The 16890-nt window shown below is 30.6% G+C and overlaps 1 protein-coding gene and 1 long non-coding RNA gene across 5 annotated transcripts in view; one reads left to right on the top strand and one right to left on the bottom strand.

Moving 5' to 3' along the window:
- LOC102580178 (ankyrin-1-like) overlaps positions 1-5758 on the bottom strand; it is a 25592-nt gene extending 19834 nt beyond the window's left edge. For all 4 annotated transcript variants that reach the window (XM_015308911.1, XM_015308912.1, XM_006347675.2 and 1 more), the window contains exons 1-5: positions 5613-5758; positions 5473-5535; positions 5224-5394; positions 3647-3775; positions 834-973 (exon numbers count right to left, since the gene is read on the bottom strand). In XM_015308911.1, coding sequence (XP_015164397.1) covers positions 834-973; positions 3647-3775; positions 5224-5394; positions 5473-5535; positions 5613-5667 — 558 coding nt within the window. In that variant the 5' untranslated portion in view covers positions 5668-5758. The remainder of the gene's footprint in view (positions 1-833; positions 974-3646; positions 3776-5223; positions 5395-5472; positions 5536-5612) is intronic.
- Positions 1-16890, top strand: part of LOC107060712 (uncharacterized) — a 27700-nt gene that overhangs the window by 8025 nt on the left and 2785 nt on the right. The gene's annotated exons all lie outside the window — the stretch shown is intronic.

The raw sequence follows: 16890 nt of genomic DNA, 5'->3' as shown, positions 1-16890 counted from the left end.
TTTGGGTACTTTGACCAAAATTGATGGGGAAAGTCTGAACAGTTTTAATGATTTCGGTAATCTATACAAAAGCTAAGGTGAAATTGAAGAAAATTGAATACCTTGTATATAGAAATTTCTATGTCACTCTCTCTAACGAGTAAGAAATGCAAATCAGGTTCTGTATGTGAAAGAAAAATTTGTGAAAGAGAAATTTATCTTAAGTTGAATCACCAAACAAAAGCTAATTTATTTACTATATCTAAGCTAACTATTTTACTAAAACTTCTTTTTCGCAATACCAACACTCACAAACAACTAAGTGAAACTGAAAAGCATGAAGAAAAGAAGCCTAGGCAAGTTAGGAGTGGAAACTCTACACTGTTTAGCAAAGGGAAGAAAGTACATAAAACAAGAGAAGAAAGAAAGAACTCAACATCTATTAATTGGTCACTTTTTGAATAGATCAGTGCAAGAGAAGTGTGTAAGGACTTGTTTGGTTGTGGAACCACTTCATCTAGAAGGCAAAAGCTTAAGTTGTTAGAGAGGGGATACTTTTAATATTTATCAACACGCCTCCTCACATGTGGCCTGACTCTTTTTGCCTTTTGAAGGGAGGGAGGGGGGGAGTGAAATTTGTTTGGATAAGGGTGATGGTGATGTTTGAAAATAACCTCTCTCCCTGTTACAAAACAATGATGAACTGATTAAAACCCACTGGGAAGCTTCAAGTCATTAGAAAGCTAACACTTGAACCATACAACTGTTTTCCACTTTGTCTAGTGAGAAATGTTAAAACAGTGGTAATTTTGATTTAAGAAAAGAGGGGTTTAAACAGGTAACAAAGCACTCACGTTAGCATGGTGTTCAAGCAAAACCTTAACAGCATCTTCTTGGCCGAGACCTGCAGCCCACATAAGTGGTGTTCCAGCATCACTTTGCAAATCAACGTCTACACCCTTCGACAGTAACAATTTAACCAATTCAATATGTCCTGGAAACAAAGACAATGAAAAATAAAATGTCATTCTATGTAAAGAAGGATAATAAATTGAAGAATGCATGTAGCTACACACATAACAGTATGCAGGACACCACTATAAATAACAATATAACAATTAGGCATGACATGCTGATTGATTTCTCTCATTGTTTTACCAATAGAGAATTAAAAGCTGAATCTCAACTACTGATATCTTTCACAATATGATTAGATCCCTGATTCAGATTATGTGGCAACAATGTTATTGACCAGCATGTGCGACACTTCGACTAATCCACTAGATTAAGCAAAAGATGTCAAGTAAACCTGCCAACCCGGGGTTAAGTAGATGGGTCACTCTACTATTTTTAGGTCATTCAATAATAATGTCAACTTAGATGAAAAGGAAATCTGCATATTCTATCAGACATTGTATCACCACTGTGAGATTCTCAGTACTTATAAATGGACACCCTGTTGGTTTCTTTAGTGTGGAGAGGGGACTGAGGCAGGGAGACCCTTTGTCACCTTTCCTTTTCCCTACTTGCTATGGAAGGGATGAACAATATGATCAAATCAACTAAAGCGAAGTGATGGCTCAGAGGTTTTGAGGTCAGCAGACTTGAAGTTTATAGTGTGAACTTACCCATCTACAATATGCTGGTGATAGCTTGATATTATGTGATGATGATGAAGGACTGAGAATGATCCTAGTGTTGTTTGAAGGGTTCTCGGTCTACAAATTAATTGGAGGAAAAGCCACCTCTATCCAATTAATGAAGTACACAACATGGAAGCGTTAAATGTTGTTATGGGAGGGGAGATTGGAGCACTGCCTACATCATATCTTGGGATGCCTTTGGGGGCCAAATCTCAGTCATATAAAATTTGGAACAATGTGGTTGAGAGATGTGAAATGAAGTTAGCAAGATGGAAATCACAATTTCTCTCTAGGGATAGCAGGTTGACCTTGATTAATTCTGTTATTGATTAACTACCAACCTATATGATGTCAGAATTCTCAGTTCCCAAAAGTGTAATCACTAGGTTGGATAAAATAAGAAGAAAATTTCTCTGGCAAGGAAACAGTGAGAGAAAAGGCTACAACTTGTTAAATGGGATGTTGTGATAGTGGGAAAGAAGCATGGAGGTCTGGAAATAAGGAACTTGATGAATCAGAGCAAAGCCCTTAAGATGAAATGGTTGTGGAAGTTCAATAATGAAGGACAGTCCTACTGGAAGAAAGTCATTAAGGCAAAATATACAGAGGAAGACAACTGAATGACCAAAGAGGTGACTACACCATATGGGGTCAGTGTATGGAGATCCATTAGATCTCTATGGTCTGAGTGTTAAGGCTAACACAAAGATCAAAGTGGGGAATGGAGAGAAAACAGAATTTTGGAAGGATGTTTGGCATGAGGCAGGTAGGCTAGAGGTCTTGTGTCCTGATCTATATTCTCTGGTATCTCACCAACAGAAGACCATAGTAGATCACTGGACTCCTCAAGAGTGAAACTTTATCTTTAAAAGACAATCAAACGATTAGGAGATTTAAAGGGTAGCAGATTTTTTCAACACCATTGGGCAATTTAATGGACTGGAAAGGGGTCAAGACATTTTGTGGCGAAAAGGCAATCGGAGGAGTAGTTTTAAGGTGTTGTGCATACAACTGGCTGAACCACACCAATCAGCTTCAAAGTCACTAGCCATGGAGAGGAATCTGGAAGTCAAAAATCCCACACAAAGTGACATGTTTTTTGTCTGGTTGTTAGCCAAAGAAGCTGTACTAACTGAAGACAACTCAAAGAGCAGGGGAATACCATTACGTTCTAGATGTTTCTTTTGTGGGGAAACTGATGAGACAGTTAACCATCTCTTTCTACACTGCTAAATCACTGCCAATTATGGAGATTATTCCTGAATCTTAAGGATATGTCATGGACCATGCCTGCCAAGATCACAGAAGCAATCCAGAGTTGGGAGGAACCAGGAAAGAAATCCAAGAACAAAGATAGATGGAGAATTGTCCCAGCTAGTATATGGTGGGCAATATGGAAGGAACTCCAGAGCTTTTGGTAGTATAGAGAATAGTATGCAAAAATTCAGAGAATTGTCCCAGCTAGTATATGGTGGGCAATATGGAAGAGAGCTTTTGATAGTATAGAGAATAGTATGCAAGAATTCAAACTAAATTGTCATATGCTACTATGTTTTTGGTATAATAAGTTATACTCAAATGATATTAACTCCATAATCGATGTACTAGACTCAATTTAGTAAAAGATAGGAGGATTTGAAGTACATGTTGTAAATATTGGCCAGTACAATTTAGTATTGTCTTTTGAGGAATATACAAAGTTACCAGTTTCAAAAATAAAATAAAATTGCATATTCTATAATATGACATTTCTCAACACAGTTTTATCTTTTCATAGTCCCAAGTCCAAAACAACTTATGCCGGTCGAAATCCCATCAATTATTATCAAACGATCAAAAATTTTAAAAATTTATTGACTTTTTTGTCTAACATTTTATCAGAAAATGTGGAACTCCCTAAATAGAAAAGTTCAATGTACAAGAGCTACAAGGTTACAGCAATTAAATGCATATGAACCCAGGACTCTTTCCCTGACACATATAGAAGCTTCAACCACTTCTACTAACGAAGAGGAAAAACCTACCATTTCCTGCAGCATTATGCAAAGCTGCCCCTGAGGTGCTGGGTGTTGCAGGATCTGCACCCTTTTCTATGAGGTACTGGACAGTAGCAGTGTGTCCTTCCCTAGCAGCACAAAGAACAGGAGTCTGACCTATGAAGAAATAATATATATTAAAAGCAATATCACTTTCAGCACATATCAATCAATCGACAAGAGCCTCAAATCTCAAACAAGTTGGAATCAGTAAATATAAATCCTCCATATATTCCGCTGTATTTGAGTTTACCATTCCTATATTGGCGAATAAATTGTCTTTCAAAGCAAGTTAAGGGTTTTCAACAACTTGAGGTCCCCTAAATTCATATGCTTGACCTACCAAGATTTAATGTAAATATACAACTAAGCATTGATCACAACAAACTAATCACCTATATGTATCATTTTCATCTATTGTTTTGTATTCTAGCCAAGTCCGTGTTGATTCTTAGAGATTTTAGATCTTTTGAGATAACTTCCCACTCTTGTTATTTTAGTCAAAAGATAACTTCCCACTCTTGTTATTTTAGTTTTACCCTGTCCCTTTTTAGCACCTTCAATTATCGTAATGTCACACCTACATAGGTGCACTTGGAGGCCTGCATAGGACACAGTCAAACCATTACCAAAGTCCTTCTCACATGATATAATTGAGGTGTACTACTTGCATAATGTGATTATTTCTAATTTTATATAATCTTGTATGACTACACATTGATTTAACATTGGCAGTTTTAAGATACTCATTTTGTTGACAAGTTGAGTGCATCAGAAGTTCAATATTCATTCCCATACAATATTGTTGGTCTCACAACTATCCTCTAGAACTTGCCTTCCAATTGTTACTAGTTCGGTATCTTCTTTTTTTTTGATATTTTTTTTTTTAAATGGTAACATATGTTACTAGTTAGGTATCTTTTTTTGTTTGTTTGTTTGTTTTTGAGAAGGTAACATTTGTTACTAGTAAGGTACCTTCATATCCATTTTAATTCAATGTACTACATTTTCGTCTATCATATCATTCTCTTGAAAGATTGAAAAACTAAACTTAAAATATTTGAATTGTTGGCACTTAGGCACCAGAACATTGTCAAATATTTGGATGAACAAGGAAACACTTCATTCAAATGTTGCAAATCCACCAAAATGTATTGATGCCAAGTAGATCCAAAAATGATGAATAACTTTTAAGCTTATAACCAAATAGTGCCTAAGAAAATACATAGTTAACAATGTCAATGCTGGGTAAATTTCTGGGGTAGTACTTGATGTGTTCTGGAATTGGAAATGTGCATAAGCACGTGCTACTTACAGCTTGCGGAGGCGTACGATATGTCTGTTGAGGTGGAATGGAACTTAGTTAGGGAGTTTAGTTTCTTACAGCTTAATTATTCTATAGCTTTCTCAATTTCATTACCCTAAAGTACCAAGTACCAAAACCTAAATTTTATGTCTAGAATATTCTACCACTATATTACAAAAATTTCAAACCCCTCAAGTTTCAATTACAAAAGCCCTAGAGCCAAATTAATTCTAAACGAGAACTCAATAGTAGAGAATACCTTCTTTATCTCTATCATTGACATCAATCTTCAACTCCTCCACCAAGTACTTGCACATCTTAAGTTGTCCTTCCGTAGCGGCAAAGCTCAATGCCCCTCGTTCTTTACCATCCTTCACAGACGCCACCGTAGCAGCCAACCCTTTCCCACGATCCAGTCCCTTTGCCAATTCTGTTTCACAATCATCAACTGAGACCCCATAATAAAGAAGGAAAATAGTGTTTTCAATTCTTGAAATTGAAAACTTACTCTTGAAAAGCTTAATATCCCCTGCACAAGCAGCCTCCATGAACTTCTTAACCTGTTGTTTAACTGTTCAAAAAAAATTCAAGATTCATGTTAAAATAACATAGTTGCAGTATTTGAAAAAGAAGTGGAAGAATCAAAACCTTTATCAAGATGAGCAGTAAGCAGCCTCGAAAATCTCTGGTTTTCGTCTTCCATAACTGACGACAGAGAGAAGAATTATACCCAAAAAATGGAAGAAGGGTTTTGCCAAAAGAGAGGGAAAAAACAGAGCAAGGGTTTTGCAAGCAGTTTGTGATCTTTTATATACCAAAAAATACATGCACTTAAAATTTGGCGGAAGTACATGGTGGGATTGTTATTAAATTACGTCTTTACCCTCGTCAACTATCAACCACATTTACACCTTATTTGAATGGATGTTGTTATATGTTGTATTATATTGTTAGTTTTAAATACAATGTTTGTTTTGATTATTACTTAAATTTTATTATATTATATTGTTTGAATCCATTATTAGGTAACAACGGAAAAACTTATTTTATGTAACGGTCGATTTGGTGTGATCGCTTCTTTACCTTAATATTTTCTTCTCATTTTGTCTTTATATATTATTTAATAATTATATTTCATTTTTTACCTTATATTTTCATAGTAATTCTATCTCGTACAATACATAACAATCATCCAAAATAAAGTGAGATAAAATCATTGAACTTACGCAACATTAAAATAATTTAATTGGACAAAACACGATATAAGCAAATGAATATAATATTCATATTTAAAAAATAATAATAATTTTTAAAATTAAAAAAGAATTTTGAATCTCTCTCTCTCCTTCTTCTTCAACCCCATCTCCACCCACCCCACTCACCCTGAAGGCAAACCTCCACTTCATTCATATTACACCAATACAATGTGAAACATCATTGATATGATGATCTCCCTCTTTCCTTGGATCAAAAACCCAAGATATATACTTGAGTATATCAATAATGGATAGTTTCCTCATCTTCTTCTTATTTCATCTGATTTTATAGATAATACTAGTGTATGTTTGCTTTTATATATTACTAGCTTTTTGCACATTCCTTGCATACGTATGTTTAAGGAAAAATTATGCGTATAAGCAAATATATACTAGTTAATTACTTAACATAGTTATAGTTTGTCTTAATTACCATTTGTGACATACTTTTGGCTATAATTATGCGGTTCAACTTTTTAGTTTTGTATAATTCACACATTTGTATAACTTTTGTACAATGTAATTTTTGTATAATATAATTTGTATAATTGTTTACACGTCAGATGTTTGTAATTGTATAAATTCGTTATTTCAAGTTTATACAAAAATAACTGAATTATACAAATATACCCGTGAATTATACAAAACTATGAATTACACAAACCCGCAAATTATACAAACGAAGCAGCCTAAATTATAGCTACAACCCGTAAATATGCAAACTATAGCTATGAAGCATAATTAAGCTTATTATAATGGCTATTTGCAAAAGTTTCCCGTTTAATAAAAGATGTGTCCTTATTTAAAGATCTCATTTTTTTATTTTTTTTATTAAAAAGTTATCACCCACTATAGCCAACCACAACAAAAAAAAAGAGGATTTTTAATCTTTTATTTAAATAAAAAACTAAAAAAGAGGAGAAAAACAAGTGTGGTTGCTTATTTTATTTTCTAAAAGTAAAAAACTTCAAAAATCACGCACATTTGATTTTTTACTTTGATGAAATATTTAGGTAGCTATTTTTGGATTTGATATTTATTATTCAAAAAATAAATTTATTTCAGAATCTAAATTAAGATCATCATTTTATGAATTGGACCAACCCAACAATTTTTTGGTTAAAAATTTCAGAAGTAGACAAAAAGATTTCGCGTTTGCATTGTTAAAAGTCTAAAAGCAAACAAAAAATTACGTATTATTTTTATTAAAAACTCTAAAAGCAAACAAATAACCACATTATTTGTGTTAAAAATATCAGGAGCAGAGAGAGACCCATTATTATTTGTGTTAAAAATTTCAGAAGCAGACAAAGAGATCCCACCCTATGTAATTAGTGTTAGAAATTTTGAAAGCACACAAAGAGAATCCACATTATTTATGTTAAAAGCTCTGAAAGCAAGTAAAGAACAATGTTATTTGTATTAAACACTTCGAAAGCAGAAAAAAAAATTCACATTACTTGAGCTAAAAACTCTGAAAGCAGGCAAAGAGACCACGTTATTTGTGTTAAATTTTTCAAAAGTAAACATAGAAAGAGTTACTTTTATTAGTCTTAAAAAGTTGTTATATAATTTGATTTTGTAATTCTTTGAGCTAGAATAATCTAGTGTGAGTATTAATATGACCACTTCTTTTTGTAACGATGCATAATATTAGATAAAGTAATAAATAGGTGTAGTTATTTAACCAAAAAATACATTGAATTACTTTTCGTAAACACTTAAAACCCCATCACCCCCCCCCCCTCCTAAAAATCCAAACTATCCACTTTTAGCATTTAGGGGATTTTGTTGTACTATCTTTAAAGTACAACGCACTCATCCTTGTAGTTTTAGAGGAATTAAATCATTTTTGCCTCAAAAAAAAAATAACCATACAATAATCCACATTGGTCATTATCTAAAACTTATACTTTATTTTTCATATATGTAAAATTATTTACTCAAAAGTACTTTATTTAATAATATTGATATTAGTTATAGAATGTGTATTGTATTATTATGCATATATGTGCAATGCATGTGCTGAAAACTAGCCATATATCAAATGCTTAAACATCAAAATATATATTTTATACAATTAATTTTACAAGTTATATATCTAAAATTATTTGCAAATCTAATAATTTCATTTTACAACAACTGAATGAGAAAAAATACAAACTTCTAGCTTGAAGCTAAAGGTCATCTTTTAAAAAAAATTGGATAGAACCCCTCGTTTTTGTGTTAAAAACTTCATAAGCAGAACAGAGACCCCTTAATATTTGTATTAAGAATTCAAAAGCAGATAAAAAGACTACACATTATGCGGATAAGAAATTCTAAAAGCAGACTAAGAGAAGATATGTTATTAGTGTTAAAAATGTCAAAAGCAAGCAAAAAATCATATCATTTGTGCTAAAAAATACGGAAGCAAACATAGAGATCCCACATTATTTGTGTTAAAAATTTCAGAAGTAGACAAAGAAAGAATTACTTTTGCTTGACTTAAAAAGTCATCATGTTAATAGATTCTGTAATTTCTTAAGCCAGAACAATCTCGTGCTAGTATTAATATGGTCACTTCTATTTGTAACGATGCATAATATTATATGAAGAAGTAAGTAGGAGTAGTTTTTTAATTTAAAAAATTGAGTTTTTTTTTTAAAACACTAGAACCCCTCCCTCACTCCCAAAACCCCAACCTATCCATTTTTGACCGTTCAAAAATTTTAGTGCACTTCTTAGTAAACTGAATCAAATTGGAAAAAGAATTTCATTTTACTAAGGGTGTAAGTGTAACACATTCATCCTTGTAGGTTTGGATAAAATTCAATCATTTTGACCTTAACAAAGAAGTAAACAATACGACAATATCCACACAGATCATTGTAATGCCATAATTTTATCATCTTTAGGAAAATCATTTTTTAAAATCAATTTGAGAAAAATACTTAGAAAGAGTCGCCACATATTTTTTTAGACAAATTAAGAAAACTTAATTTAAAAAGATTCTAACAGATTAAGTCTTTATAAATTTAGAGAAAATAGATAAGAGGTTCTCATTTACACTTCAAGAAGATTTTTAAAGTATTTGAAGTGTCCGCTAACATGCGGTTATCTTACGACTTAAATTAAATATTTGACTATTTTTTGGAAAAATAATTTAACATAAAAAATAATAATTTACAATATTTAATTAATTTTGAAAAAATAATTAAACAAAAAACAATTTTTAATTTTTAAGAAATGAGGATTTTAATTGAAATATTTGTATTAAATTGCAAGTGATTAAGATTTTAACAAAATTAAATAAATTAGAATTTATTTGATTCATTTTAAAATAACAATTTAAACCAATTTGGTTATTTAAAGTATGAAAACCATTTTAAAGATATTCAATAAAATTTGTTAAAATAAACTAACATAAAGAACATAGTTTATCTTTTGAGGAATTTTATTAAATTAAACCAAATTAACTAAACGGTTAGTTAGAAAACAAATGAAACAAAGAAAGAAGAGGTTAAGCCAAATTTGGGCATTTGGCCCAAATTCAAATTTCTAGAGCCCATTTAAATTAAATCTGCTGCTGAAATTTAGGAGGGCTTTGGCCCATTCTCCTCTGCCTTTATACAGTGTATACAACATTCTTATACTGCTGTATATCCTTGTATACTGGCGTCCAGAACCTGCAGATTAGTGTATACAAACGTATATATTCCATTTTTGAACTACTGTACACCTGTGTCTCTGCTTTCAACCTGTATTTCAACACTTAGTTCGTATATCAATGTATACTTCTGTATACAACATGTATACGACCCATTTTGGACGCTCGAAGGCTTGCAATTTCAAATTCCAGATCTGTGTCCTGCCTTCAATCTATTCAACATCTTTTCTACTTGCAATGGGGCTGAATCGAGAGGGAAAAAATGAATTTAGGCTTTTATGGCCCATTTCGAAATGCGAAGGGGAAAGGATTTGAGTCCACCTTGGACTCCGTACGAGTTCACATGTAGCAAAATGAGAACAAAAATTGGCATTCATATAAATCAATAGCCCAAAATTACATCAACAAATATTTGCCGATAAACAAGGCTAAACTAACGCCAACAAAAGGCTAAAATCATACTAAGAGTCATTTGAGCAATTCACTCAGGTTGCATAATAGTAGGAAACAAAAGATGGATTTTTCAACAAGTTCTAAAAGAAGTATAAAATAGAAGAAGACGCATATCAGACAACACTTAAACTATAGCAAATTGATCAATTGTACTTGTCATAACAAGAAAATGATGCCTGTGGCAGAAACTAAAAGAAGATAAATAAATAGATGGACAAAATGTTAGATCCCAAAACAAATAAAAAAAAAGCTATAAAACTAGTTATTCATTTTGTATGCCAAATTTGGACAATGAATTATGCTAAATTTACTTTAAGTGGAGGAAAAAACATTGTTAAATATCTATAACTAAACATGGCAGCATCTTTGTTCATACAAATCCATTAAACCTAAGTTCCAAAAGCATAAACAACTATAGCATTCGCATTTGTTGAGTAGTAATATCTAATACAATAACAGACTATGTCCAACCTATGTCATGCTCAGGGTATTGATATTTCCAAATCAAATGAGAGTGAAAGGCTATCTTGATAACCGAAAATGGGATTAAACTTAATTAACTGATGCATTACAACAATGGAGTTACAAGCAATGTCATGAATTAAAACATAAACACAATCTCGAATAAATGAGAAGATAGGTTGGACACATCTACTAGGCAAATTCAAATAGTATTAACAAAATTCATAACAATGAGAACGGAACAAAGGCAGGTCACCAAGACTACAACCTCCTTCTTATCATATTGACAAAATTCAAAAAAGAGAAGAAGTCTATTTTAAAATGGTTGACAAACAAAAAGGAGAGATAAAAAAGGAATAATAAAAAAATAAATTGTACCTTTTCAAGAAAGAAAAAAGGAGCAATCAAACGTGTTTAGAAAAAAATAAGGGGAACAAATATACATTTTTTAATAAAAAGAAAATAACTATTGAATGCCGAATAAATAAAATAAAGTCCTTTTTTGCCAATAAATTAAAAATGGGCTATTTTTTGCCAATTTAGTCTATAGGTTGTCATGCTGTGTCATTTATTCTTTAGGGGAGCTTTAAGGTGGGGGTAGAAATGGGCTAGAATTATAAAAGGAAAATGGCCATTTGAATTTTAATTATAGCCAACGGGGATTAAAAAATTAGCCAATTTGAATTTAAGTAACAAAATTGGCTGAAATTTAAATAAAAATGAATTAATATAATCAACCAACGAGCTTCTTAATCTTAACAAAATAAAATAAACAACTCAATTATAAACTAATAAATTTAAAATTATAACCATAATTTAAACCAAACTAAATTAACGAAATATTTAACAAAAACGTAAAATATTTTGTAATGATTTTCAAATATTTGTAAAATATACTAATTATATACGTAATTATATAAAACACAAATATTATTTAAAAATTATAAAAAATGTTTCAACTATTTAAAATAACTTGAAAACTCTATTATTATTTTTTGAAATTTTATAAAACTAATTATTTTAAATCGTTTGAAATTGAAGAAGCTCGATGATTAATATACAATGTGGAGGTCCAAAATTGGGTGTCAACAATCATTTACTAAAACTTATACTTTATTTCTTCATATATATAAAATCATATACTCAAAAGTATTTTATTTTTATAATATTGTGTATTACATTATTAGTCATATCCGTTCAACGCATGTGCGGAAAATTAATATTATATTAAATGCTTAAACATCATGATATTCAATACAATTAATTTTGCAAATTCTATTTTTTGAAAACTTACGAATTTTAATGTTTCCATTTTAAAGCAACTAAACAGCAGAAAATTAAAACTTCAAACCAAAAGCTAAATAAAGATCAACTTTTTTCCAAATTGGATAGACCCCGCGTTTTTTTGTTAAAAACTTCAGAAGTAGATAAAGAGACCCCACATTATCAATATTAGAGACTCCAAAAATAGATAAAGAGAATCCACATTATTTGTGTTAGAAACTCTGAAAGCAAGCAAGTAAAAAGTCATGTTATTTGTGTTAAAACTTCATAAGCAAACAAAGACCCCACATTATTTATATTAAAAAATTCGAAAGCACACAAAGAAACCCTAAATTATTAGTGTTCGAAACTTCAAAAACAGACATAGAAAATCTATGTTATTTGTGTTTAAACTCCGAAAGCAAGTTAAAAAAACACGTTATTTGTGTTAAATTTTTTGAAAGCAAACAAAAACTCCATGTTATTTATGCTAATAACTCCAAAAGCAGATAAAGAGACTCCACATATTTGTGTTAAGAATTTCAAAAGAAGACAAAGAAAAAATTACTTTTGTTTGGTTCAAAAAGCTGTCATGTAATGTGATTTTGTAATTCTTTAAGCCAAAACAATTTCGTGATAGTAGTAATGTGGCCACCTCTGTTTGTCACGATTTATTATATTATATCAATAAGTAAGTAGGAGTAATTGTTTAATAAAAAATAGACTTTGTGTTATTTTTTCGAAACACTAGAACCCTCTACTCATACCCAAAACTCCAAACTATCCACATTTAGGAGTTCATGAATTTTTGGGTACTCTCTGTAAACTGAATCAAACTGGAATAAGAACTTTATTTTATTAAGGTTGTTGGTGTAATATATTCATCCTCGTAGGTTCAGATGAAATTCAATTATTTTGATCTCTACAAACAAGTAATCATTTGGCAATTCACATTGATCATACACTAAAACCTATACTCTATTTCTTTATGGATGTAAATATATTTGTTCAATAGTACCTTATTTAATAATATTGATATTGATATTATTTATAAAAATGTGTATTATTTTATTAGCTATACACGTGTAATGCACGTGCAGAGAAACTAAAAAACTATTTTAAATACTTAAACGTCAAGATATTCAAACAATCAATTTTGCAAGTTCTAGTTTTTATGAACTTGTAAATCTAAAGTTTTTTTTTATAGCAACTAAACAAGAGAAAATTCATATTCAAATTCAAATTTTGAGAAAGATCTGCATCTGAATTTGAGTGGCTATGTCCACTCTATTGCCTATGCAAAAAATAATATTCTGGCTATATTTCAATGTAAATTTTTAATTATACGGTTCATCATAAAGTAGACATTGAATTACATCTTCATTCAATAGCTTACAATATCGTCACGTGAGACTTGCTTTTGCTCACCTTCGAGGAAGAGGAGGTTTATCCATGTAATGTTGAAAGTTTAACATAATAAAACTAAAAATTAATGGAGTTAATGATTGATACCAATTTAAGACAAAAATGGAAAGAAATGAAGAAGGAGAGGTTATTTATAGATGTCTAAAAAGTAATTGGGTGATTAGGAATGTAGTGGTGGGGGGGGGGGGGGTAGTTTTTAAATTAAAAAAGGAAAATAAAGGCAGGGTAGTTTTTAAATTTAAAAAAAAAAGGAAAATAAAGGCAAAACTTTGAATATATGATCGATTGATCGAATGTTGGGCAGTGATCGAAAAAATTGCAAATTGACTTTTCAAAAAATAATAATTGGGAGTTTTAATTAGTTTGGGTAATCAGTTATAACTTGATGTGACACTATCAAATTGGACAGGTTCAGACCACTGATAATCTAACTCAATACATGTGGGATCCCTTATAAGCTATGCTCTATTTGTATTACATATATTCGTCTTAGTGGAACTCGACATAGGGGTTGAGTCCATCTAGAAAGTTTTAGAAGTAAGTTAGTTAGATGATAAAAAAAATAAAATTCAATGATTTTACTAAATATATGTGTTTATGATCAAATCTCAAATTGTATGATTCAAGCATTTTGTGATAAGATAGCAAAAATTTGTTTTTCAAAAATTCAATGACTTTTCATGAGTTTTCTACTGTTTAATTGCTTTAAAATGGAAATATTGAAGTAACTTTCTTCGAATTTGGTAATTCTTATTAAAAGAAAAAGTGTTATTTTTCCTTGTTCAAAATCCCATTTTTAAAATTCTATATTTAAAAATATCTTCTCCCATCCTATCCCCACCCCACCAACCACAAAAAAAAAAAAAAAAAAAAAAAAAATTCTTTATTTAAAATTAAAAACAAAAATGAGAAGGGCAAAATAAGTATGATTGCCTATTTTCTCCCATCCCATCCCCACCCCACATTAACTGTGTTAAAATCTTCGAAAGCAAGCAAAGGGTCACGTTATTTGCGTTAAAAACTTCAGAAAAAGATATGGACCCCACGTTATTTGTGTTAAAACATCGAAAGTAGCCAAAGAGATCCCACGTTATCAGTGTTTGAAACTCAAGAGACCCACATTATTTGTGTTAAAAACTAAAAATAAGTAAAATTCATGTTATTTGTGTTAAAAACTATGTAAACATGCAAAATCTCACGTTATTTGTTTTAAAACTCCAAAAGCAAACAAACAGAAGCCCATGTTATTTATGTTAAAACTTTAAAAGAAGACAAAGAAATAATTATTTTTACCAGTTTTAATAAGTCGTTATAAAATTTGAGTCTATAATTTTTTAGGCTTGAATAATTTCGTGCTAGTAGTAATGCGACCACCTCTATATGTAACGGTGCATAATATTATATAAAGAAGTAAATAGGAATAGGTGTTTAACAAAAAAAAAGTACTTGAGTTGTTTTTCGAAAATACTAGGAACCCTACCTCCTACTCCCAAAACTCAAACTAGCCACTCTTGACAGTTCTAGAATTTTTGTGTACTCTTTGTACACAAAATCAAACCATAACAAGAACTCCAATCATCTAATCAATCGACATGAATGTACATTTCAACCATTCTTAACAAATTTCTATTTTTCTGTTTTTCTTTATTCTGATTTTTGACACCCCGTGATAATTTAAAAACTTATATTCTTCTTTGATTTTTTAATGTGTTTCAAACCAGAAAGGTAAATCCATCATGATGGAAAGCATTGGTAGCTCGGAAATTGATAATGATGAATATTGGCCACTTTCTGGAAAACCGTATGTTGATATAATTCTCACTAAGAGCGCCGTCAAACCTACCTATAGTTTGGTAACTCTCATTTTCCCCTCCACATTCTATATAAATCATTCCATTTTCAATATTTTCTTAAAGATGATTCTTTGTAGTAGTGACGATCATCCTTAATTAGAGTTCTCGTAATGAGTATGTTGTCTTTGTAAACTTTTTACACCAATGTGGACTTTTTGAGGTGGATCCAATTTATTGGGAATATGGGTATTGAATAGAGAAATGATTCTCTAGCCCTTTACAAAAAAAATTAGTTGTATGTCTTTTTTACGAAAGATTCTCAATTTCATACATAAGAGATCTTTATTTTTTAAACATAAAAGATTTAAAAAGGTTAATTTTTGTAAATAATTTTTTTTCAAGTTATAGAGATCTCATTTCCTCGGTATCGGATACCAAGTGAAAAAACACAAAAAAATATTATTTACAGTGTTGAATTTTAAGATTAGATGTCATAAGTTTTAGGCTTAAAGTTTAGGTTTTAATATATATATATATATAGTTGGAAGCTTTGTGTTCTTCTGGACTCGTGATTTTTATATTACTGAATTTCTTTGAATGTTTGACAGTACTTACCCAAGAAAATGAACAAAGAGCTTCCTTCTGCTGGAGTCCCTGTAGTTCTTACTTGTGGTCGAAAGAAGTGGAATTTGTATTACGGTGGAGCCAGATCTACTTATAAATTTATTAGCACTGGATGGAGAAAATTTGTGGATGGTAACAATTTGAAGGAAGGAGATGGACTTGTGTTTGAACTGTCAGAGTGCAGCACTAGCAAAATTGAATTCAGAGTTCAGATTCTCAGAGGTGATTTTCCAGCTGAATTGATTCCTGAAGATGTGGAGGGTACAAAGAGTGAAAATCCAATAATACTTGGTTAAAAACTTATCAATTTCAGTAGTTTTAATTCAAAAAAAAAATATTTCTATCAGTTTTAATAGTTTCAATTTCCAAAAAAAAAACTGTATCAATACCAGTAATTTCATGTATGATGTATGTCTCATTTTATTGATATTGTTTTCTCATTTATGTGATTTATCTACTGGCTCATAGTTGATTCTATCTCTCTAAAACTTCAGTGATGATATTTTCATCCATTTTGATATGAGTGCAATTAAATTGTTTACAACATTTAAATAGAATCTGAAATATCAAATTCTATTAATTTCACAATTGTACTTTAAATTAGTATCTAATTATAATTCTGATACCTTATAGATCATCTTTTACTTGCTAATTGACTCGATATTAACGTGCAACTCATGTTCACATAAATTAATTATATTAAAAGCATGAATACTCTTAATTGGAAGAATGAGAAAGAAAATGTAGTGCAATTGTGCAGTTATATGTAACCGAATAGATAATTACATGAGAAATATATGGATAAGTATAATTATTGTAAAAAAATAATAATTTCTGATAGAGTTATTATAAATTATTATTTTCATTGATATAATTATTATTATTTTAATCTAATCTCTCATCCTTGGATCAGGGTATTTCAAAACATTAGTTCATTATGTAATCACTACAGTATCTTTCACGTTAATCAATTTAGGACTTTGCATTCAATCAATTCTTTC

This window comes from Solanum tuberosum, unplaced genomic scaffold (assembly GCF_000226075.1).
Source record: "Solanum tuberosum cultivar DM 1-3 516 R44 unplaced genomic scaffold, SolTub_3.0 scf00092, whole genome shotgun sequence".
NCBI lineage: Eukaryota > Viridiplantae > Streptophyta > Magnoliopsida > Solanales > Solanaceae > Solanum > Solanum tuberosum.
The sequence above is the reverse complement of the archived record's forward strand: the minus strand, read 5'-3'. Positions and strand labels throughout refer to the sequence as shown.